The sequence below is a fragment of the Cinclus cinclus genome, chromosome 6 (genome assembly GCF_963662255.1).
Source record: "Cinclus cinclus chromosome 6, bCinCin1.1, whole genome shotgun sequence".
Classification (NCBI taxonomy): domain Eukaryota; kingdom Metazoa; phylum Chordata; class Aves; order Passeriformes; family Cinclidae; genus Cinclus; species Cinclus cinclus.
The window spans coordinates 39,283,497-39,307,475 of record NC_085051.1 but is presented as its reverse complement, the minus strand read 5'-3'; the positions used below and the strand labels follow the sequence as shown (position 1 = coordinate 39,307,475).

The 23,979-nt window shown below is 41.9% G+C and overlaps 1 protein-coding gene across 2 annotated transcripts; it reads left to right on the top strand.

Annotated features, from left to right (window-relative positions):
* The first annotated feature begins 491 nt into the window (after positions 1-491).
* FBXO33 (F-box protein 33) lies at positions 492-22,644 on the top strand. 2 transcript variants are annotated; one of them, XM_062495076.1, is made up of 5 exons: positions 492-507; positions 4,842-5,265; positions 11,691-11,801; positions 16,741-17,426; positions 20,260-22,644. In XM_062495076.1, exons 2-5 carry the CDS (start codon positions 4,844-4,846, stop codon positions 20,529-20,531), a joined length of 1,491 nt encoding a protein of 496 aa, XP_062351060.1. In that variant the 5' UTR covers positions 492-507; positions 4,842-4,843; the 3' UTR covers positions 20,532-22,644. The 2 variants fall into 2 exon arrangements, with proteins under 2 accessions (XP_062351060.1, XP_062351059.1); XM_062495075.1 differs by lacking the exon at positions 492-507 and having other exon boundaries at positions 4,511-5,265.
* The last annotated feature ends 1,335 nt before the right edge of the window (positions 22,645-23,979 follow it).

Below are 23,979 nucleotides of genomic sequence, written 5' to 3'. Positions count from 1 at the left end.
CTGAATTCCCAGCCCACAACACTGTGGAATTATCCAATTATTGATAACAGAGAACCATCTACAACCAACCAGTCAACAGGAAACATCAGTTCTTCCTATCACTCGAGATATTTCACAGAATCAGAAATTTAATTTCTTGATGAACCCAGATAAATAGAACTTCTTTCACAAATACCCATATGATGTTTGTGCTTAAAGGGGAATATGAGAACAAGCTTTTCTTGCCTGCCGGGAAAACACCCAGACACTGCTGATGAGAGAAAAATGTGAGCTACATTTAGCTCCTTCCCCTTTCCAACACAACTACCAATCTACTGACTATGTTAAAAAATAACGAGAATATTGGTCCAGCTAAAAAGAGAACCTAAAAGCCTTCCTCTCACACTCCTGGTAGTAGCACTGCAGCACGGAGCTTCACCGGCCGTGAAGGGGCAAGGCAGCACACACAGCGAGCGCAGAGCAACTCAGCCCACCGCACGCAGCGAGCCGGGGCCCGGCGGCGCTCCCGCTGCCCGTCAGCCCGGACCCGGCAGGGCGGGCCCCGAGTGACCCACGGGGACATGAGCCAGCGCTGCCAGGCCCAGCTGCCCACGCTCCGGCCGGGAGGAGCCCGGCGAAGGCCCGGGGAGGAGCGGGGGCAGGGCGGAGCACCGAGGCCCGGCGGGGCAGGTGCCACCCGCCCCGGGGCGCGGGTCCGGCCGCAGCCGTGAGGGGCGGCCTCGGCTGCGGGGACGCGAAGGACAGGACGGCCGGGACGCTCCCCCCCCCTCGCTCCGTGACTTGCCGGGCTCCCGCGCCCCACGGAGGTCGGCAAGTCCCACAGGGGTAGCCGGAACACACCCCCCACCACCACCACCCGCCTTACCGGCATCTCCGCCGCCCGGACGTGACGGGCCCGGCCGGAAATACCGCGCGGACTCGGGGCGAGCGCGGGGCGGGGCGATGGTGCCGCTCGCGGCCGGCTGGTCCCGCTGCCCCACAGCCAGCGAGGAGCACCTCGGTGCTTGGGTTTTTCCCCGGTTCCGTTGGATCGTTACCAGGCCTGCAGTCTCCAGCTGCAGCCTGATTCCTCTTCAAGTAACCTGTTTTCTGGATTGTTATTGTACAGGTGAACATTATGCCGGAACCTTATGGAAACGTTCGATCTGCTGAGCTCCTCTTTTCTTCCCACATAAACCGACACATTATCCCAGTTTGTTACAGCACATGTGGAAATACCGCTTTCCTACTAATACTTTGTGTTTCTGCTTTGCTCTGACTGTCTGTCAGCTGCTGTCTGTTCTCGCAGCTGGTGATGGAAAACTCCAAGAGTTCACAGTATCTTACTAATAACATATACCAAGTTAGTAATTCCAGAGACATACGCGTCTTTGCAATGTATCTTAAAAACCAAGAAAGGACTGAGTAATTTTTAAAACTTGCACTTTGGTTTTAGCTCGTTATCTGTAGGTGACCAGGACACAGCACCTGAAGAAGTTGGCAGCCTCTGATCTTGACATTAGCAGCTAAAACAGTGACCTTCAAGTCCTATAAACTTTAACTTGGTTATGGCTAGCCCATAACTTTGGAGCCGTATGTGATTCCTGACTCCAATGCCAGCACAGCTGTTTATGTTACACTCCTGATGCTGGTGCTGATAGGCAGTGAAAACCCCGGTATATGGAAATAACCCAACAACAGCTGTCAAGGCTGGCAAAATCAGGTTTCCTGAGGCTCCCTGGGAGCACAGCCTCTTCTGATCCACGGTGGACTATGGGAAAAAACCTATGGTCACTTCCTGGAAAATGGCTGTCATCTCCTGCCTTGAAGTACTTGGGAATGGTTTCTTTTTTCCAGCCCCTCCAATATGGCTTCACTGCCTTTCAGAACATTTGAAAATTTTGATTTGCAGCATAAAGATTCACAATGATCTCCCTCGGCTTTAAATGTGCAGTGAGTGGCTCCATGGAGGGCAATACATTGGAGTCATTCTGACAGCCTAGTGCTTCAGCCAAAAGACTATTGACCAACTACCTGCTGGAGCCATCTGGTTAACTCCATAAAGTCTGCAAGCAAGTTAGATGTACATCTTATTCTGAGGTAATTATCCCATCATCTTGCAGGCATTGCATCAGTACTAACAAAAGCCTGCACTGTGAAACCAATTTTCAGTGAAGATGAAGCACATTTCTGTTGAACAAGGCAGGGAAAACTGATTCAATACCCAGAATCAACAGCCTCAGAGACTGGGCTGCCTCAGTGCCATACTGGCCCTGCAGGTGGATTGTATCAGGGAACCTAGAAAGTCTGGCATTTATCATGTTGGACCACTCAGCCATAGTTGTGGTGGCCTGAAGCTTTAGACGGATTCATTTATTCAAGCCTACAAAACTTAAGGAAATAGCTCCTGAGACTGAATTTTTAAACACAATCCCAAAAAGCTGGAGCTCATTAAATGGCCATGCAACAGAAACAGTAAAATACCACCTCACTGTACCGTTGAGGAATATATTCAGTGCAGGTAAATTGGTTTGCAGCTGCAGTGTAAGCTGCAGATTGAGCTCTCTGGATGGCTGGAGTCTGAGGCAAGAGGCCATGAACTGCTGACCCTTTGACAAGCTCAGAGACCTATGGCCCAACCAGGTGATCAGACATTCAGAGACATGGCAGGAGCCAAGGACCCCCAAACATTCCCATGCTTAGACTGTGAGGGTATAAAAACTTGGGGTTTCCTTTGTTTGGAGTCTCAGCTCAAGCTGTTATTTAGTTACTGCACCAAGACTGAATTATTTTAAGGATTTGGACCACTGAGACTCTCCTATGGGAAACCTGGCATTGAGATGGTAAGGAAACCTTGTCTGACTGTGTTAGTATGGGGTGTGTGGGGAGTCAGGCTCACTGGAGCTGCCCACTGGGAAGGGGTTTCGGTCACAACTTGGGTGGTGAGAGTGTGCCAGAGTAGGTCCTGGATGGTCAGACAGGAAAGTTTCCCTAACACAGCATGCCATTGTATTGCTGATTCAATATCCAACAATATTCAATATCCAACAAATGTAACCATAAATGCAGAACTGCTAACTTCATAAACCGACTTTTCTTGATGCTGCTTTGGTAATCCAGAGGAACTGAAGCATAAAGAAAGCTTGATGCTGTTTTACATTAAGATACTCAGTAATCTTAGAAGTCCTTTGACTCATCACCAGCTCAACAAAGGGGAATCATTGAGTAGATAGATATTAAAATATGGAGACATGTAGGCGCATAAGTTCCTTTCATTTGCATCCATCTAGGCCAGATGAGTTTGGCTGCTTCAGAACTTGCATCTTGACTGCCTGGGGAATTTTGGTGGAATCTGCAGTGGGAGTAGCATAGCACTTACCTGAGTTGTTTATGCTGGTTCAAATCACTTGTGTGTGTGAAGCAGCACCAGTCCCTGATGAGAGAACTGGTTGGCTGGGAATTTCCTATAGTCTTGCTTTCACAATAACATCTGCCTTTACAGGCTCCTTTTCTCCAATCAAGGAGAAATGGAAGACAAATTTCCCCCGGGACCAGATTGAAGAAAAGGTAAGTTACACTGTTTTTTCACCCCTACTGTGAGACAGCAAAAATGGCTAGTCATGGAGTAAAGGGAGAGTGGTGTTTAAGATTTGGTTGTTAATGAATCTGGTTATAATGTGTGCCTACTCCTTATACAGGGAAGTCTAGACTTCATTTCTATTAGCACATCTTTTATTATTTTGTGTGTACATTTCTGAACACTCAGATATGAAGTTGTTATAGAAACTGTATCCATTATTCCACGATACTGGCAGTAGTCAATTTGATTTGGTAAGTTTTTTTGTAATTATAAAAACGTATGCAGTTACCGTCACTTTGTTGTTCAGCCTTTACAGCATCAGCATGTAACAGACTTCTAGATTCTCTCAAAACTCTGTATACACAGAAGTCACCTTTACAACCAACGGCTGGATGTTGGTACGGGTGTTATAAAAACGGGTGAGATGCAAGAAACGGAGAGCATTAAGATTTGGAACATTTTCTCCTGTATCCCCCCAGGCTCGCACCCAGTTCTGTCACATGTCCGACTCTGCCGCGCTCCACCTTAACTGCGTAGTCAGCGCGTTTCCCGCGGCAGCGGCAGGAATGCCGCTGAGGTAATTTTGCTGCCTCAAAGGCGTACTTGCGGTCCCATACGGGCCTCCGCGCCCCCTCCACCACACATCACCAGACACCCTTCCCAAGTTTTCCTAAACACCGGGCGCGCGGGGCAGGCGCGCCCGGCGCGGGCCGTCCCGCGCCTGCCCCCCGGCAGCGGCCGGCGCTCCCACCGCGGAGCCCGCAGGGAACGCGGTCCCGGGCCGCGCCCAGGGCAGGAGGCTCCGCCGCACTGCGTTGGGATCCGCCGGAGGGGCGGGGAGCGGGGGGGGGGCCGCGCCGCCGGCACGGGGGGGGTGAACCGCCAACGTCCCCCGCGGGGCGGGCGCGCCGGCTCCGCCTCCCAGTCCAGCGCCGGCGCGTTCCATTTTCCCCGCGGGGAGAACCCTCCTCCCTCCGCCGCGGCGGCTCTCTCCGCCCCGCGGAAACAGAGCGCGGCGGTGTCTTTCTTCACACTCTTCTCTCAGGGCTGGTTGGTTTCGGGCCACTTCTCCCCGCCTTGCCACGCAGTGGTAGCGGCCGCTCCGCCCCTTCGCCTCCCCCCTAAAACGGCGCGGGTGGTGCGTCCCGGCAGCAGGCGCGTCCCGGCCGGCGCCCGCCCCCCCGCGCCGTGTCATTGATGTTGTTGTTTGTGTCGCAGGAGCCGCAGGCCAGGCCGGGGCCGCCGCCCGGGGCCGCCGCCGCGGGGCTGGGGCCGGCGCCAGGGATGTCGGTGTGCGGGGAGGCGGTGGGCGCCGGCTCCCTGCCCAGCGAGCTGGTGGTCCACATTTTCTCCTTCCTGGCGGCCCCCGACCGGCTGCGGGCCTCGGCCGCTTGCTCGCACTGGCGGGAGTGCCTCTTCTACCCGGCGCTCTGGCCGCGCCTCCGCCTCAGCCTCCGCGTCTCGCCCGCCGAGCGCCCGCGCCTCGAGTTCCTCATGCGCAAGTGCGGCTGGTTCGTCCGTGAGCTCCGCGTACAGTTCGCCGCCGACAACTACCCCACCGGCGGCGGCGGGGCGGCGGCGGGCGAGGGCGCCGCGGTGGCGGGGGACGGGGAGGCGCCGCCGCCGCTGAGCCCCCGCTGGCTCGACCTGCTGAGGACTTACCTGGAGCTGGTGCTGTGCGTCCTGAGCAGCGTCCGCAACAACAGGTACCGCCGGGGGAGCGGCGGTGCCGGGCGTGGGGCAGACGGAGCCCTCGAGCCGCGCAGGGCCGCGTCCAGCCGTCCCGCCGGTTTCTGCGGGCGGAAACAACGCCCCGAGCCGGCGCCGGCCGGTTCGTGCTGGGGCCGCGCTCGGAGCCGCTGTGTGTGTGTGTGCGTGTGTGTGTGTGTGTGTGAGTGAGTGAGTGAATCCGAGTTGGGCAGAAACGGGGTCGCGCCGCTCCAAACTACCAAATTTTTATCATATAGTCTAGCTTGATGGGGAATATAAACGCTCAGACGTTCAGTTGGCGAGCGGCTGGTCAATACGCAAAACAAACACAGCTGCAGTAATTGAAATTTCTTCGTCCTTTGAATGGAAAGGGGGAACGCAGCTCGAACGGAGCAAGTGGGAACCAGGAGTTGGAATTTACTGCCTAACAAGACAGCTTTCTCACTTAAAATAAGCCTTACTGTGGACAAACTTTCGATCTTGTGTATGTTTGAAAAAAGTATGTCATGACAAGTTAGTAAGGGGGAGTTAAAATTACAGCTCTGGCGCGCTGAGTTAACCTCCTCAGTAAAATACCTTCGCCTTTCTAGCTCTAAGGTCTTTTACTGTAGAAAAGCTGAGCTTTCATGCCAGCTCTCGCCTTACCTACTGAGGTAGGTAATCTGAGGTTTGGGGAGGTTTTATGTTCTTTTGTTTATTGAAATTAAGGTCCATGTGTAGGACTTTCTTGGCCTAATTGAATTTAAATTATAGAAATATTTTCCTGTGTTTTGTGTTTAAGATGTGTTTTTCACACTCTTACTTTGGCAGGTTAGAGAATTTCCTCAGCTTTGAGGTCTTTAACACAAAAATACTTGCATTCTCTTCACTGTGTGTGGGTGTGATAGAGATAATAAGATAATAATCATACAGCCTAATATACGGCCTTTAGTCAGCACGTAAGACAGGAAAGCAAGGATATGATAGGTTTGGAAAGACACGTAGGTTTTAGGATAGGAAATAGTTAATATTTTTTTTCCCCTCTGTGTGCATATAGCTTCAGCTATCAAGGGAGGAAAAAAAGCCGCAGGTGTTTCAGAGCGTCTTTAGGATGAATTAAACCTTGTGGATGGCCTTTAGAAAACTGTCTGCAACTGAGTCATGATCTTGTTACCGCCCCCTTTGATTCCAGAGCTTGAGGCCTTCCTTGTGTCTTTATTTTGAATTGTAGCAAGAGAACTTTAAATGCAGTTCCTCGTTGGTTTGAGATGAACGCAAATGTGGTGTGTGAAGTCTCACTTTCAGTTCCTCTGCTCTCTTGTGCCCAGCAGGTACTTCCTGTGGTGCAGCTGCGATGGCTGAGAGTTACAGACCTCACTTCAGAAAACAGCTCGTTAGTCCCAGCTCACCTGTATCTTAGTTTATTTCTTGCCCTGTGAATCATTGGTGTGCAAATCGTGATCATCTGTCTTGATTGGTCTTCTCTTGCATTTCAGGAGCTTTCATTTCACTGTTGAATGTGCGGGAAATCCAGCTAGTATTGTAAGACGAAAAAATGTTGAAGTGATTGTGGTGATTGTTTGATCTGAGACAAGTATTGTGATGTGGGCTTGGAATTCTAAAATAAGTAGTACCTACAGGAGCGGTTGCATGGGGGCGTCTTTAGAAAACGAAATTGTTTTTTTTTTCCCCTCACTGAAATATGAGGCTGTCAAAATTAACTCGGCTGTGAGAAGGCTTTTGATACACTTTTTCTTTTGGAAAATTCTTCATGGCCTTACCTGAAACCTGTATAAGGACACTTGCTTTCTGAAGTTCATTTTACAGATTCAGTATGCACAATGTGACTCAGGACTGCAGTAAAACACTGTGCAGAAGTAGTTGTTTCTCCAGTGCCTGTTCTCTGGTACTTTAGTATAATTTTGCTAGTAAGACAGGGATGAAAAGTTACCAACTTTGGTAGGATTTTTGCATTGCTGTACTTTATTTATATGCTGCTCTTTTGGTTTGAAATGAATGATGTGTGACTGAGGAACACAGGGTACCTGGTTACTACAGCAGGCTTTTTTTAATGAGCATTTTAAAAACTGGGGGAAGAGTGGCATAATTTACATTAAGCGCTTGACCTTTTTTCAGTTTTAGTTTCAGAATAGACTTGTTTTTTCCCTTGAACACACCAGGTTTTAGTTTATTTTTGGTGTTTGAGGATTTTTAGTTTTTTTCCTTGCAAAGTAACTACCTGTAATTGATTAATTTTCAGGTAGAACACTGGGTTTTAGTTCTTTAAGTAGGTTTTTGAGATTGAAAAGAGGTGAGAAAGAGTATTAATATATGTCAAATTGCTGCTTGGTTCTTGCTGTGACTGCCTAATGTCTAAACCAGTGGCATTGTCACCTGCCTGATGCTTAGTTTTGTCTAAGGAGGGACTACAGTCCATAATGAATTAATTCCTCTACTTCTCTTTATTTATCTCAAGGACTATAAATAATTCCGTTGTGTTTTCACTGTATTTCATTGTACACAAGATAGCTATTTTAATTTCCAAAATAATGGAAATGGAAATTTTTAACTTCGCCAGTGATCACTGTAAATGCTTTCCTTTTGGAATTAAGTTCAGAACAGGACAGTCTTTCATAACTCTTGTCAGCCCTTATGATAGCTTTTTGGTAGATAAGAACAAAAAATGTTCCATCTAACACTTCAGAACTGAAAAAGAAGAAATCTGTCTTTGTGATGCCGTTTCTTAACAGTGTAATGTTGTGGCGTTTTAAATTTATTATTGAGCAACGCAGTAGCAACCTTCCTCCTTGCAAGAAAAATCATTTACTTTTAATGGCTACAGGTTTCCTTGAGGATTTACAATACTGCAGGACCTAAGAAAAGTAATTACTAAAAGTAATGAAATTTCTAAATGCTCTCTTGGCTAGAGGAGAATGATGTGTGGTTTTGCTACTAAGAGCATTTTCTGTACAACATAAAATTGCTAGTTTCTAAGCAAATTTGTGTGTTAAGTTGCTAGAGAAATATTTTGGAGTGACCTTTGCAAGTTCTGATGGAATCAAGGAAACAGCAATTGGTCTACAACTTTTTTTAAAAACAGCTGAGGTTTTTGTTTTTTTTTTTTTTTTTGACAAATGTTCCTGCTGCCAGGCAGTTAACTTCCAAAAAGGTATGTTGGAGGTCTGTCTCATATTGGAAGCACAGCTCAAGGTGTTTTGTGGGTGGCAGCATATTACTCCCAAACTATTGGGAGTAATAACATTGGGACCTTGATGAGCTTTATCTAAATCTGTAATTTGTTTAATGAAAAGGTACTAAAGTAGCATTTATAGTGATCCGTAACTTTTCCATAAGCTTTTATATTTATGACAGCAAATGTAGCAAAATAACAAAGCATATAACTGTTTAAAAGCTGAGGTTCTACTTAATAGTGAGAAAAAAGGTGTGGGTGGGCGTGATGTTTCTTAAATTCTCATGATATACACCTTCTTGAACTGATCTTTCAAAACTAGGTTCTAGAAGGCAGAGTGGGAGTGCTACAAACTTTGTATGCACCTAAGTGCAAGCAACAGCTAATAAGAACTTGGTGATCATTCTGTAGGAAAATCCTCTTCTTTTATGTAACATTAAGATACCAAAGTGTAGTTTCCTCTACTCCTTCTTTGCTTACAAAGGAAGATGGGAAGGTGGTGACACGCACACCCCGCTCCCCCCCGGCTTTTCCTCTGCAGCACGTTAAGTTGTGTGACTTGTTTGATCTTTGCTGTGGAAACAAAAACGTGGCTTACTATGGAACTGTGGTACCTTGCTGAAGTATGGAATCTCTTGGAGTTACCAAAAGTTGGTGAATTGCTCAAAACAGTAGACAGCATCTGTTTTTGATGTTTCCTAATGACTGTTTTCTATTGGTCTGAACAGGCAGCTGAAACTGGCAGAAACTAGTATAGTAATACAATATGTGCCTTACCACTTTGTGCGCCTTGAATGTGAGCAAGGACGTTTTGTGCCTTTTTTTAACAGGGTATTAAAAAAGACTGACCAAAACTGAAGATGGAGCCTAGTAAGAAGCTTGTTATTTCTAGTGCACTTTTTGATCTAGTGGAAAATTAAATGTTTTAGAAATCCTTCTGAAACACAAATTTTTCCCCAGCTATATATATGGACACTACACAGGTTTAAGATGTCATTAGAACTTTTAGCAAATGACAACTTTTAAACAAAATAACTTTTAAAGAATTATATTTAAATAGCAATCACTTTACTGACTCTCTGAAGTAAAGCTGAGCAGTGAGCCGAGTGTCCTGGAGTTGTATAACACTGCAAATAGTAGCGAAAATCTTAACATTGTGTTGAACTGTGATCATATTTTTTGATGGTAATAACTGGGCTGTGAATAGAAGAATAATTGGATATTGTCATTGGTTAAGTTTTCAGGCAGAGAACTTTTCCATTTGTCTCTGTACTGCATGAAATGGCAGTCAAAAAGATAAAGTAAAAATGTGTGGGTTGCTAGTAATTAGTGTTCCATGTGTCCTGTACCTTGGTGGTCCTCTTAATGCCTGCCTACATCCTACTGTAGCATTGGCTGGCAGTATGAGTGGCACAAACCAAGATCTGTGTTTGATGTGAGTATTCAGGTGATTCAAAACTGAACTGAGACTTCATTTTGGCTCTTGACTCTCACAAATAAGTCACCAAGATCAAAAGATAAAGGCTTATTAAAAGCATTGGCTGTGAACACTACTTTTCACACCAGGTGGAGGTTCCTGCTACTTCCCTGTCATACCAGACTGTTACATCTTTTAAGGAAAAAAGAGACCAAAATACTCTCAGTTGGTTGTGCCAGTGTTTCAGATTTCCCTGCCAAGCTTATTCTGCAAAATGATTAGGCTGTGACTTAGTGAGATTTATGGAATATTGGTCATATTCTAAGGTTCAGTTTATTATAGTATATCATCAAGACAAAATAGGCTTGCATTTAAAATACGAAATCTTAAATGGTTAGAATTTCAGGCACAGTTGTAAATTCTAGGTATTTGACTCCAGTATTTGTCAGACTTTATATGAAGCTTGTGGATCTTGCTATTAAGTTGTTCTCCTGTAGAAAAAAGAGTAGCAGGTGCAACAATGGATAGATTTCAGGCAGTCAGTGTGCTGTTTTTGAATACGGGGACTTCAAAACAGGTAAATTATGATTTAAGGTAGATAACAATTTTAGACTGCAAGGCCTACCTACTAAAAATGTAAAACTTGGATACTTAATCCTTTCCCTGCCCCCCTCCCCCCACCCTTGGTAGAATATCAGATTGTACTGTGGAGGTAGTGAAGTGTACTACAGCTGCCCTATGCTTTGAGCATGGTAATTGTGCTGTGTTTTCCTCAAGGCTGATTTGAAGTACTGGCATATGCTTTGTAAGCCAGAAGAAATAAGGATTTAAGATAACTCACTTAATTGTGAGCTACAGGTTAATTGGCATCTGCTGTTTAGGATTAATTTAACTTATGTGTCCATTTGTGGTGAAACTGGAGTTTCTGCCTTGTTAATTATCAATTGCAGACTAGCCCTTGCATGTTTGGAGTAAATCTAATTTGCAGCATATATAAATAAAAGAGATGTTGACCAAAAACTTAGTCATCTATGAAAATAACAATCTTAATAGTAAATGCTACACAGCTAGTTTAAAACTTGCAGTCATTTGCATACCTCGTTCTTAATTTGTTTTCTTAATTTGGAGTAGAAAAGATGCAAGTCAAAAAACTGAACTAGGGAAAGGAAAGGTGACTGTCTAGTGTACTGTTCATGTTCAGCATCAACTCAGAGGTTCTTCTTTTTAGGTATCCCTTCTAAAAGTTAAAATCATACATCATGGTGGACCACTGTCCCTTACTGATGGGGAATACTAGAAAAGCTTCCCCTACTTTGATATAACAGAAATTCGACACTGATTAGGGTATGGGGAGCTTTTGCTTTTCCTGTCTAAGGTTTGTGATGCCTTGATTGAGGCAGGTTTGAGCTCCCATTTGTAACTCAGCTGATCTAAGTACTCAGGCAGGGTTGTTTGTGGTTGTCTTCTACTTGGGCATTAAATGCAGTATTAAGTGTTAAAAGGAATAAGTATTTGATGTTTTCATCTGTGACACTTAACACACGTGTTCCAAGGATTAAAAACTGTGTGAAACCACTCCTAAGTTTTCTTTGTGGTGCTACAGGCCTGCTGAAAGCACTCCTGTGCTGACTGAAAAGCTATATTTGGTCTTACAGCTGTTTTTAGCAGTTTGTTAGTCCTCCTTTATACTTCAGTCTCATTTTCTGTAGTTCCATAGGCCATGTGTTCCATGGGGTAATAGTGGGGTTTATTGCCTGCGTTTGTCTTACCCAGAATGCTTTCCCACACCATTTTAGTTTTGTGTACAGATTCCTTTTTATTTTGTTGTTTCCTAGGAACCTCCAGAAGTTAAGTCTCTTTGGGGATATAAGCATTCTGCAGCAACATGGAACTATATCAAATACCTACCTTGGAAAGGTTGACCCTGATGGCAAGAAGATCAAGCAGTAAGTTATATTTGTAAATTATCAAATACAGTAAAATAATAAAAATAGATAACAGAACACAGAAATTGCCGAAGTACATGACTGAGAAACTTTTAAGTTTAACAGGCTGAAAAATCTAAATTCTTGTTCCTGCTATTTACATGAAGTAGTCTGGTTTTGTGTCTGTTGTATTTTTGTTGTTTTGTTTTCCCCTCCATTCTCAGCAGGGTGAGAATCCTTTCTTTCCTCTTCTCATTGTGTTCTAGAAACAATATTATGTTAATGCCACAAAAGAGTAGGAGGGATGAGGGGCTGTTACCAGCACCTCTTTCTGTTGCTGTAGATGAAAAAAATTGGAAAAGGAAGTAATCTGTATTTCACAGGAGTTGAAAACATGTTTGTGTTTATGTTCTCTTTCAAGTTTGCTTGAAACTTTAGAGAGAAACAGAGATGCTGTTGAAACAAGGAACTGCTACAACCTATTTCCAGTTGCATCTGAAAATTAGTTTATGTATTTGCAGAATATCTGAAAGATCACAGCTCTCAATGTGCTTGTTTAGTTCAGATTTGTATTTTAGCTTGCCATAATTATGTTACAGGACAGCCCTTGAATGCTTAAAATCAAAATAGTTATCTGATCTTCTTTGGGAAAGGTCAAATACAGTATGAACAGTTATTGACTTCTGGAATAAATTACCACAGAGGGAGTGATGTTGACTTAACTATTTTAGCAGTACTGCTAAAACTTTTGATAAAATAAAACTTTTGATGCAATAAAACCTTAATACCATAATTTTAATTTGTGTCTATTTAGACATCTTTTGCCCAATAGCTTGGGAGTGCAGTAAGTACAGCCACTCTAGGTCTTTACTATTTTTTGAGTGATTTTCAGAACCAGTATAGGCATATTATGAGATCAATGTATGCATGTGAACACATTCATCAAACTGAATGTTTGGTCCTAACCTAAATTTGCAAACCAATCTGAATACAGATGTGAGTCACATACTGTGTCTCTGTCATCTGTTACATTTCCAATGCAGAACTTGGAGCAATTTGTGATTCTGTCTAATGTATGTACTGTAGTGCTGTGTGCAGGTAAAAGACTCATTTGGTAAAAACTCCTTTATTTGATACCCTTTGTGAAAATATAAATATATAATCAAATTTTTGCAAACAGGCTTGAAGGGAGCCATCTAAGCAGATGTTTACTCAGCTGAGTGCATGGTTAAGCGTTTTTTCAAACAAGTATTCACATTTTTGAGCCCTAAATCATTCAAAATTCATTATCTAACTTGATGTTAGTCTTTTAGATGAGTATTAACCTTTGCACATTTTGGAATGAGCAAATAAATGCTACTTCTTTTTAGTTTAGTTAATTTTGGTGGTGTTTTTTGTGTTTGTTTGTTGTTGTGGCTTGTTTGTGGTTTTGTTTTGTTTTTTGAGGGGATGGTGGTTTGGTTGTTTGGGGTTTTTTTGAGGGGGGATTTATTATTGTTTGTTTGGTTCTTTTCTAGAATAGAAGAACTTGTTTAGGGCCTGCTAGCCCTTGTCTAAATTAAAGGGAAGCTGGCAGTGTTTTTATTCAGTTGTCTGAAGTTTGAGAACTAGTAGTGGATTTAATGCAGAAAGTAAATCTTTACGGCTGCTTGGCCTTGATTTTTGCACTTGGGGTTTGCATCAGTAAGTTGCAAAACTTTGATGCTGATAACTAACAGTGAAAGTTATAAGCAACCTTTGGAGACAGTGTTAGAGGTAATTGAGGATTTTTGGAACCTCTATGGTGATAAACTTTACTGGCTATTTCAGAAACTTCCTACAGTTAAAGCAGTCAGGGGAAAAATGTTATGATTCCTGAAATCTGGCTTTGAGCTGGGTGTAACATACTGTGGATGGAGTCTCAGCTCTTGCATTCATTAGGATGCTTTCTCATGTTTAAGGCTAAAGGTTGTCCTGAGGCAAAGGAGGCTTTGGAGCATGTTTTCAAAAATACACTTTTGCAACCATCTGCATGAGTTTGTAATGCTTATTCCTTTTCTGTACAGCACGTGAGTCCCTGGTTACTTTCTAAAATTCTCTTTACAGCTCAGTTTCTTAGTGTTAGGAAGCTGAGTGTGAACAGTTCATTTGTCTTGAGTTGAACAAAGGGTAGCTGTTTAAAATTTTGGCTTTCTGAAATCTGCTTCTCATGATTGATCTGCGTGGTTCGGAAAGTTTGGTTTCCAAAAAAACCAGTTTAGCCTCTGTTATTAAACAAAATATTTTGATTGATAATATTTAATGAATCACATGGCCTCTATATGGACCTTAGTAGTACGTTTGCTTCCTGTCCAGGGCCATGGATGTTCTTCAGTCCTGGTTAGGACTGGTTTGGAAGCTTAAAAAGTAACTGTGCCTTGTCTAGTCAGGCTTTAGTCTGTCCTCTGGATGAAAACACCATTTGGGGCATTGATTGTGAAAGTAAGTTTTTAAAGAAATTATTTTTAAAATTGTTTGTTTCAGTATAGTAGTTTGTAGGTTACAGGTCAATGGTGACCATCCCATAATTACTGCCTGCAGGGAGCAAAGGGGGCTGATGACACTTGCTGAGACGTTACGAGGCTGCATTGCTTTTTGGCATGTGCGGACTGAGTTCTTGCCTGTATTTTCTGTTATATGCTCCAACTTCAGTTTTATAAATGAGCTTTGAAATAATTGTGTTAAGTTAGCATAAATGTTGTAGTACCTGCTAGGCAGTTGAAGTAAAATTGTTATGGTAATAAAGTAGGTGGTAATTTCCAGGAATTCACATGTCTAATTTTCTAGAATGCAGTTTAGGCTATTTTTGCGAACTCCAGTTACATGCAATCTGTTCATGAAAAATAGAATGTGCAGAAGAATTTGCAGGGGAGAAAAAAGTCAAACCTGCTAGGGTGTTTGAAAAATTATTAGAAATATGTTAAAATTAATTACTTCTATCTTATATAGTGCTTTCTGTCTGACCTTTTATAAAACGGGTATTAAAAACAATTCAGAAATTATTGCTGTTAAATATTCTGTGTTGACGTGTTTGATCTCTTACTGGCTAAAAACTGGAGAAAGTTTTCTTAGGACCTGCAGGTCATTAGACTAGCAGCACAGATCTGAATACTTGTGTAAATACTTTGGTGCTTGCACTTAAAAGCTGATGTGCAGATTGCATTAAATCAATCTCTCTCTTTGTATAAGTTTCTTACTGCTACCCTAGAACTGCAGAGTTGTGTGTCATATTTATTTTTATTAAATTTTGCAGGTACTGAAACAGTATTCTTCTAAGCTCAGATGTTTAAGGTGTATGAGAACCACAATTTAAACAGATATTTAGTGCAGTGAGACATGTAGATGGTAGTATTCTATTGAGCATCTCAAAACTGATTTGTCTTCAACAGTTCTGTAAAATATTAAAAGCACTATTAAGATTGATTACCTGTGCTATTACAAAATAAATTCTACCATTGCTGCAACAATTACTACTCCTTTTGTAGATGTGTATGAGGGGAGAGAAGAGTCTTTGGAAGAAATTTGAGATTGCTGTGGTGGAATCTTTTCTTTGGGGGATTGTGAGATAATCTGCCTTCAATTTTAAGTATTGGCAAGAATAATTATGAAACAAACATTGCCAGGATCAAATAAGGTTCATCTTAACTCTAAATGAATTTAGGAATAAAATAGAAAAACTACACTGTCTGTGGGTCTTGCATATTGTTTAAAACTATTTCATTTGTGTTAGAGTTGTGAGTCCTCGCTGGAAATATTGAAGTCTTTTTACCTGATGACTATCCTAGGCAAAACCTTGGGAACTGAGGTGTAAAATAAATACAGTAACCACACCAGCTTTTCCACTTGGGTGAAATCAGACCTTGCAAACCTAATACCTTCGTAGGAGAAGGAAGAAAGCACATATAGGCAAGGGAGGGGATGAATAAGGATTTGCCAAGAGAGAGGATGAATGAGGACTGGTCTTTTAACTTTATTACAACAGAAGGGTTATGGGGCATCAAAGGCAGTAGGTGACAGGTTCAGAGTAAGCTATGAGAGAGGGTAATCACACTGCAAAATTCTTTATTATTGGGCATTATGGTTGCTAAACACTTTCTCTGCTGAGGGAGGAACCTGGATGAATTTGTAGAAGTGAAGTCTCTGAGAGTTGCAAAATGCGTAAAGCCACCTCTGCTCAGAACTGAGTTATAAAGTTTTGGAAACTAGAGATGTATAACTATCCCTATGTGCTTTCCTTTTCTGTCATCTTAAGGTGCTAGTGTTTTTCTGCTGTCAGTCAGGATACTGGCCTAAACCTTTAATTTTGCCTGGGCATTATCTCTATTAAAGTTAACGTGGATGAGCATAAAAATTTTGTAATATTTTTTACTTTGATGTGTAAAAGATCCTCATAGCAATAGAAGATCCTCACAGCAATAAAAGAATAAGTGTTCTGTGAAAAACCATTACCTGATTTGGGGAATAAAAATGTCTGCTATTTTTGTACGGGATCTTATTTCTCTATGTTTTATGGGACTGTCATAGCCTGGTTTAACTGCTTCTCTGTAATGATGACCTGGGCTTGAGACCAAATACTTACCTACACATGTGTCTAATATACTAAAAGAGCACTTGTCATTTGGGCAGGTGAACTCTTTTGGGCCTTTACAGCTTTGGAATGAAGGCTGGAAAAATACTTACATGGAGAACGTTTTTAAAGTGTGACTGTACTAATTGAATTTAATATTTACAATTTAAAATTCTTCTGTTGCCTTCTTGAACAAAATATCTCAATGTAAAGAACATCTATTCATTAAAAAAAGGGGTAGGAGAGGTGGGTGTATCAGAATAAGTTCACAATAATCTTGCAAGAATAATTCTTGAATAAAACAATTGAATGATATGCAGTTGGTAAGACTAAACCATGTTTAATAGGATCATTGTCTCTTTTGTTTACTTACAGAATCCAACAGCTATTTGAAGAGATATTAGGCAATAGCAGGCAATTGAAATGGCTGTCTTGTGGGTTAATGCTGCAAATAGTAACTCCCACATCATTGTCCTCCCTATCAAACCCCATAGCCAACACCATGGAACATCTGAGTTTATTGGACAACCACATCCCTGGTAACACCACTCTTATCACTGCGGTTGAATTGGAGCGCTTTGTGAATCTGCGTTCGCTCGCTTTGGATTTCTGTGATTTTACAGCTGAAATGGCAAGAGTCCTGGCTGACAGCAACCATGTGCCTTTGCATCGACTGTCTCTCCTGGTCCACAGTGTTTCCATAATGCACAAATCGTTGGACAATATGCCAAAAGATGAGAATTGGCAGGCGCTGACTCGCAACAGCACTAATCTTCGGGTCTATATAATGGCTTTTGATGTCAAGAGTGATGATATGTTAAGGATTCTTAAGCCCAGTATCCCCCTAGAGAGGATTCACTTTGACAGCTATGTCACTTATGTTTCAGGGGCTGTTGTTGACCTCATATCCAGGCAGTATGACAAGTTCCTCACTCATTTTATACTAATGAATGATGTGATAGATATGTCTGCCTTCCCAGATCTCAGTGACAACCGGAATGAAGATCCACTTGTCTTGTTAGCCTGGAGGTGCACAAGACTGTCTCTCCTTGCTGTTCATGGTAGGTGACACATTGCATGGGCATAGTATGTGGCTTTTAAATGCTTACAAGCCTTCAGCCTTTCTAAACATAGTGTGTTTTAGTGGCATGTTATTCAAAAGGCTGCTGCACCATTGGAATACATGCTGTTGTTGAAGGTGTTTATGAGTTTTAAACATGGTTGTATCTTACTTCTGTTGAGAAGTCACATGGGATTTTATTAAACTCCTCACAGAAATGAAGGTAACTTAAGAAGTGAGTGTTCAAGGAGGCTTGTCCTACAAGTTGTCTGCCCTGTGCAAGTTCTATTAAGTGATTGGTTATGTGTATGTGAACTGAAAATATTTGCTGTTTTTCTGTGAGCTCATATGCTGGCAAGATTAGATGATCTTGCTTCCTGTTTGTAAATAACACAAATTAAGTGCCCCAAAGCTGAGAAGAAGAAATTTGTTACCAATTTGATAAGGCTGTCAGCAGATGAAGGCTGAAAAATACATGGAGGGGGTTGCCTCACTGAGTGTGCTGGTTTCACCAGTAATACCAGAACTAGGTTTATCCCACCTATTTATTTGCTGTATAGTAGCAAATAGCTTTTAGAATTTTTTCAGCTCTGTCATCAGTAGAGCACTTGGTGGTAGAAGTTATAGCAGTCTGGCAAATTTTAAGGCACCCAAAACTGAAATAATGCAGAATTTTTTTTTTTATTATTTGTGCTGGAATCAGCTTACCAAGACCAAGTTTACTGATGCATGAAGGAGTTAAGCGATGACTGTATTGTGTTGCACAAGAATAGATGTGTTTCCTCAGAATGCTTGGGGGAGTAAATCTCCAGTTTTTCAGTACAAACAGGAGACCTCTGGCAGCAGGAAGTGGACATTCAGATTTCCATTGGTTGAAGTCAGAAGGTCCTGCTGCTGTATTTGATTTTTTTTTTTTTTTGTTTGTTTGTTTGTTTGTCTTTTACTGAAAAATCATTGCTGGGGACAGGGAAGGCATGATCAGTTCAGCTGTCTCTTGTTAGTAGTTTCCAGGTGAGACAGATTTTTGGGTACCAGCATGTGACTGTACCAGTCTAGGGGTGGATTTTAGCAGTTTCTTCTAAAATTTCAATATATGTTTGAGGACCTTTAAAAAAATTAAAATTATGTTACCTTAAATTATCCTCCTGCCACAGAAAAGTGCTCTAATATATTATCTAACTTCAAAAGCTGGTGAAACATCTGAACATAAGCTCTAGTGTAAGTATCATTTAATACCAGCATGTCTATTCAGTAGAAAGTATTAGTCTGTGCAGTGCACTGGGAAAGCAAACATCCTTTGTCCTTCTGTCTACCAAATCGTTGTTGCTACATCACCTTTCTCTGGAGAAATGCTGTGCCTGCTGAGGAATGTTTGTATGAGAAAGTGGCCAGATATCACCTCACTGTTAACATTGGGATCCACATTCTTTACCCTTCTTTTTGCCTCCTTGCAGCAGAAGCTAGCTAAGCTGCTTATAAATGCCTCTTGATCGTTTCTAAGCTGTGGACGTAACTTCTGTAGTACTGTACTGCAAGCACCATTCTTGGAGAGTAGTAACTGTAGATGGAACATTATTAGGAAGGAATACCAAGAATGCTGTGATGCCTCAGTACAGCATCTTAGCCCCATGCTTGGATTCCCTGAGGTTTACCAGATAATGTTTTCTGGCTCCATTTGTCATATTGTACTATCAAGTTTCCTTCAGGAAAAGAAGATGGTTTTGTTCAAGGTGCCATAATTTGCTCAGTGCTCAGGTTTCTTCTATCTCCCAAAGTGGTGTTATTTAGTTTCCAGTGATTCTCAGTCACTTTTTTGTGTGTGTGTGTGTTAATGTGTTTATGTGTATGTTGCCTCTTCTGGTATTAGTTTGCTTTTGAAAAAGCTTTGATTTACATCTGGTTTTGGTTGCCACTTGTCAGTGACTGAAAGAGGAAGGGAAAAGCATGCTAAGGACACCTTATATGGGCTGCCTCGAGGTTGTCTTTTGTGGAAAGTCATTGTCTTTCCACCAAGGTAGCATTTCCAGGAGCCAGAGGAAGTCAGATGTTAAAAACATTCTTGCAGAATGAAGAAAGGGTGTGAAGGGTGTGTGGCCATTGGGATGGAATGGAGACAGTAGGCTACTCATAGTGGTATGATCTGGTGCTGCGAATAAAAAGCATGGGGCATCTATGAAAACAAAGGCCTTTTTTATTTTTTCTTCCTCCTTAAGGGAAGTTTACTTCCACTTGGATTTTTATGACTTTGTGGTATAAACATATATATATGTGTATGTGTGTGTGTGTGTGTATATATATACATAAAAGCACACACACTAGGGTGACCTGAAGAGGCTGCACAGGCTTCTGGTTTGTGTGCATGCTTTCTGTTTGTTTTTTGTTGTATTTTTAATAAGTCTACTTTCTGAAGCAATGAATGCAAATCTCTCTTCTCTAGGATAAGCAGAGTTTTAAAGCTGTCCTTTTATGCAGGCTGTTAATTGATAACTCACTTTTTTCATTGTAAGTTTACTACAGAGTAGTAAAATCACAGGAGGTTTGAAATTCTATATGTAACTTATGGTAGTCCACTGCTCTGCAAGTAGGAGAAAAAGATCTAGAAAAGCTTGATGGAATGATCTGAAATATTTTTATACTTTCTTATTCAGCGTGTAAAATGGGGGCTTCACTACTTAAAACCAGAAAGCCCCCACTGTGCCCTAGGGGAATTCTGCCAGATGGAACATGACAGAATAAGTTGGGAGAGATACTGGGATGGTCTGGTATTAAGTACTAGAGTAAGAAAATGCCTTGTAGGAAAATGACAGAGTGACTTTGTTTTTCTTTACCCACAGGTTACACAGTCTGGGCTCATAATCTTATAGCAATTGCTCGTCTTCGTGGCTCTGACCTGAAAGTACTGGAAGTCACAGAAGAAAGCATTGAATTTGACCAAGGAGAACTGGCTGATCAGGATGTGGATCCAGTACACAATTTCATTGAGCAAGTTTCTCTCGGATTGGGTCGCCCTTGGCACGCTGTCATGGACATAGAGCTTCTCAGTGTCTTCACTGAGCCAACCCGTCACTTTTACAGAGAGATGCAAAGCTTCAGTGAAGGCATTTAGCTCCTTATTTACAATTCCTGTGGTTACATATGCAAGTAGGGTCCTATTATGTTTTTTCGGTAGTGTGAATTAACCCCTTTTGTGCTGTGTTTAATCAGTATTAGCTATATAGAATTATATATGTGTATTCTACTTCTTGATCAAAGAACGTAGTCGGATATTGGTTTAGAAGCTGAAAGTGGCAGTGCTTAGGGTTTTCACGGTTAATGGACTTGTCTACCAAACCTTGCAAAGATACAGCCAAAGGCTGTCTGAGGTTGCCGGCTAACTTTAATTGAGTAACTGCATTTTGAATTATTTTGCTGTTATATTGGAGTCCTGTGCTCGGGAGCCAGCTGTTTTTAATACCCATATCCATAGCCCAGTGGATTTCTCTGCTGTCATTGTGTGCTTAATCCAGTAGCATGCTACTTAATAGGCTTAAGGGACGAGAAGTCTATCCAGGGCTGTTCACTGTAAGGCTCTTACCTTGCTTGATTTCACGTGCGGATTCTGCAGCATGGCTTAACTCCATTCTCAGCTTTCCTTAGCTGCTAAGCGGTGGTGTGAAACACTAGCGTTCAGGTTCCTGCGCTTACACATTCACTCCATAAACCTGTAGTCTTTTGGATTCTTTGCAAACTCCTCCTTGTTTGTTCTCATGTTCTGTCATCATCCTTAAAAGTTAGCTTTGGGCCAAAGTTTAAAAGGAAAAAGCGAAATGTGCGCTCCGGTGAGGTAAACGCATAACAGTGAAGAATTCAATACAGAGGTCTACACCTGCAAACAAACATTAGTCGTGAAATCCCTAACAACCAAGTCACTGGATTTTCTCTGTCAGCGCCTGTGTCAGCTGCCAAAGAATAGATTAAAAACGAAGAAGTGCCCACATGCTGGCAGGGGCAGGCCAACTTTTGGCCAGCCAGATACTGCTAGATTGTAATATATAAGGTCGAATTTCGACCTGTGGTACACAGCTGTGCTGTGGCTCAGTCAGCAACCTCAGAACTCTTAACAAACATGCACCTGTTTCACTGTGAATAGTGAATGTAAAGGAAGGAAAGGAAACAAATACAAAGCTTGTTCTATCACAGGTATGAGCTGCTATGATGCATGAAGAACATTCCATGAAGTATGTTTTAAAATCTTGTTATATCTGAGAGGCTTTAGAAGCCGATGTAACTGTTTCAGGGCAACCGCGGTACAGACGTGGTCTCTGTGAGACTTCCACCTGACCCCAGTTTTAAGTGGTACGAATGTTGTGCATTTAATGTTTAAAGGACAGTCTGCAATAATAAAGTAAGTGGCCAACGTGGGTGCCCAGCAGTGCTGAGACCTGGCTGCTATATTGTAAGCTTTGGAAAACACAATTTATGCAACAGATGTCCAGATATGATTCTATTTATGGAAAAAGTTTATATGTGTTTTACAAATGGTTTTACCATCTTATATTAAAATGACCTTTTGACAGGTGTGCGCTGTTTTGTCTCCAGTGAGCACATACCATGCGGATTTTATATGTACATCAGTAGAGTGAATCCACTGGCACAGTGTGTGTATATGCCAGATGTGGTGAGATTTTATCTTATAAATGTGATCAGATTAAAAAAAACTCCTGACAGAAAATGTAAGGAAACCAGCTGAATGTTTGAATTGATGACTGATGTTGTATGGTTTATGTTAAATGTTATATTCTTTTAATCAATGAATAAAGCATTAAAAATTGATCGCTGTATAAAATATTTTATTGTTGACAGCATGGAGATTTTTAGAATTAAAATGCAACATCGTTCATAAGATGTGTATAACTAGTAGCTCCCATTGTGTTTAGGTCAGCAGAAAAATCTAAAATGAGTCACACATTTTTTTTTTAATTTGGCTGAATTTTGTCAACATTTTTGGGGTGGTGGAGGAATGGGAAGGATGCTTTGCTAAAGATCAGACCAGTTAGCACAAACAGTATATCATTATATGACCTATTAGACTGATACAGTAAACTGTGGATTGTAGAATATAGAAGACTATTTTTGAGAAATTACTGCATCAATTGCAATTGCTTAAATCAAAATCTAATGTGCTCAAGAAAAATGTGTAGTACTTCTTTGGTGTCCCACTATTAAATAGATTATGAATACCTGCAATGCTTCAGTTTGACGTTTTATCCGTGCTCAGAGTACACAGCTGTGCCTTCTGAATGAAAGCTGCAGATGTCTGGTCAGCTGTTGGAGAGCTGCTGTGCCCTGCAGTGGCTGGCTGTGCTGTGAGGCTTGTCAGAGTGGCTGGTCAGTGTGTGCGTGCCAAGCACGGACTTCATTCGAGCTTCTGAACTTCATGGTATGATAGTGCAAACTGCTTCCAAGTGTGAAAACTGCACTTCCCTAGATCTTCCAGATTTGGTAAGCAAGATCATTTGCCAACATACTGAAGAGATGCTGTGGGTAATAAAGGTAAAGCCAGTTACATGTACATGTTAACTCTTCATGTTCCAGTAAAGTGAAATACTGGGGCTTGCCTTGGTGCCTTTCAGGGCTTGGCTTTGAGAGGTTTATGTAGCAGATAAATCTGATGGTGATTGGTCAGCAGCATCTGAACCTGAAGTTTGGTTGTGAAGGGGTCAAGATTTCAGGGAATCACACAGAAAAAGCCAGAAACAAATAAAGCAAATTCTGTGTCCTCTGGTTTAAACAGTTGCAGAATGGTAATTTTATCTCTGCAAGCTAATGCATTTTATGGGTAACTGCCTTACTAAACAGTTGGGAAGTAACCTGTTCTTCTGTTGTATATTCTTCTGTTTTTAATCTGTTTGGTCTAGCCTATTTTCTGCTTTGTTTTAATTACCTTTCAAAATTAAGTTAAAGTTTAAGATGAGGAGCAGGAGAAACAGCCCACTGAACTACAGCAGGGAGATGTGCAACCCTTTCACTCACTGAAGTTGCACCAGAACTTGCTCTTAGCAATGGCTGTCCCTTCTTGGAATGCTCCAGGTCTGATTTTTTTCATACAGCCTGTAGTCTACTCACTGGGTGTGGCTTGTGTTCAGGGAAGAATTCGGTGTACTTAAAACAGATGGCTAGAATCTTTCTATCTTGGAAATTAGAGGGAGTCCAGTAAAGCAGGAGTGTGTGCTGAAAGCCATACCTTGAGCAGTGCTGGAGAAATGCACCCCTGATTTTCTTCCTGTCTTAGGAATAGATAAAAGTTTGTTGTCTGCTGTATTTTCAGCAGTAATCTTTTATTAGTGATACCAGGATGAAGGGATTCAAGCAGAAGTGATCTGTAATTGTTTAGAAATTAGGATGATCTTAATATTCTCTTGGAGTGGGACCCTACAAACTACTGTGAAATTACTGTGAACTTGCACAATCCCAAAAGGAGTTTTACTTTCTTAATTGCCATCTCTCCAGGAAATACAAAGAAATGTCAAGTTAGTCTTTCAGATTCTAAGTTCAGCTGCAGGAGCTTGGACCAC

Excerpts from the sequence above, each read along its gene's own strand:
- FBXO33 (XM_062495075.1), top strand. The coding sequence starts at position 4,757 with ATGTTGTTGTTTGTGTCGCAGGAGCCGCAGGCCAGGCCGGGGCCGCCG. Across the intron at positions 5,266-11,690 it reads AGCAGCGTCCGCAACAACAG|GAACCTCCAGAAGTTAAGTC; the intron begins GTACCGCCGGGG and ends GTTGTTTCCTAG. Across the intron at positions 17,427-20,259 it reads GTCTCTCCTTGCTGTTCATG|GTTACACAGTCTGGGCTCAT; the intron begins GTAGGTGACACA and ends CTTTACCCACAG.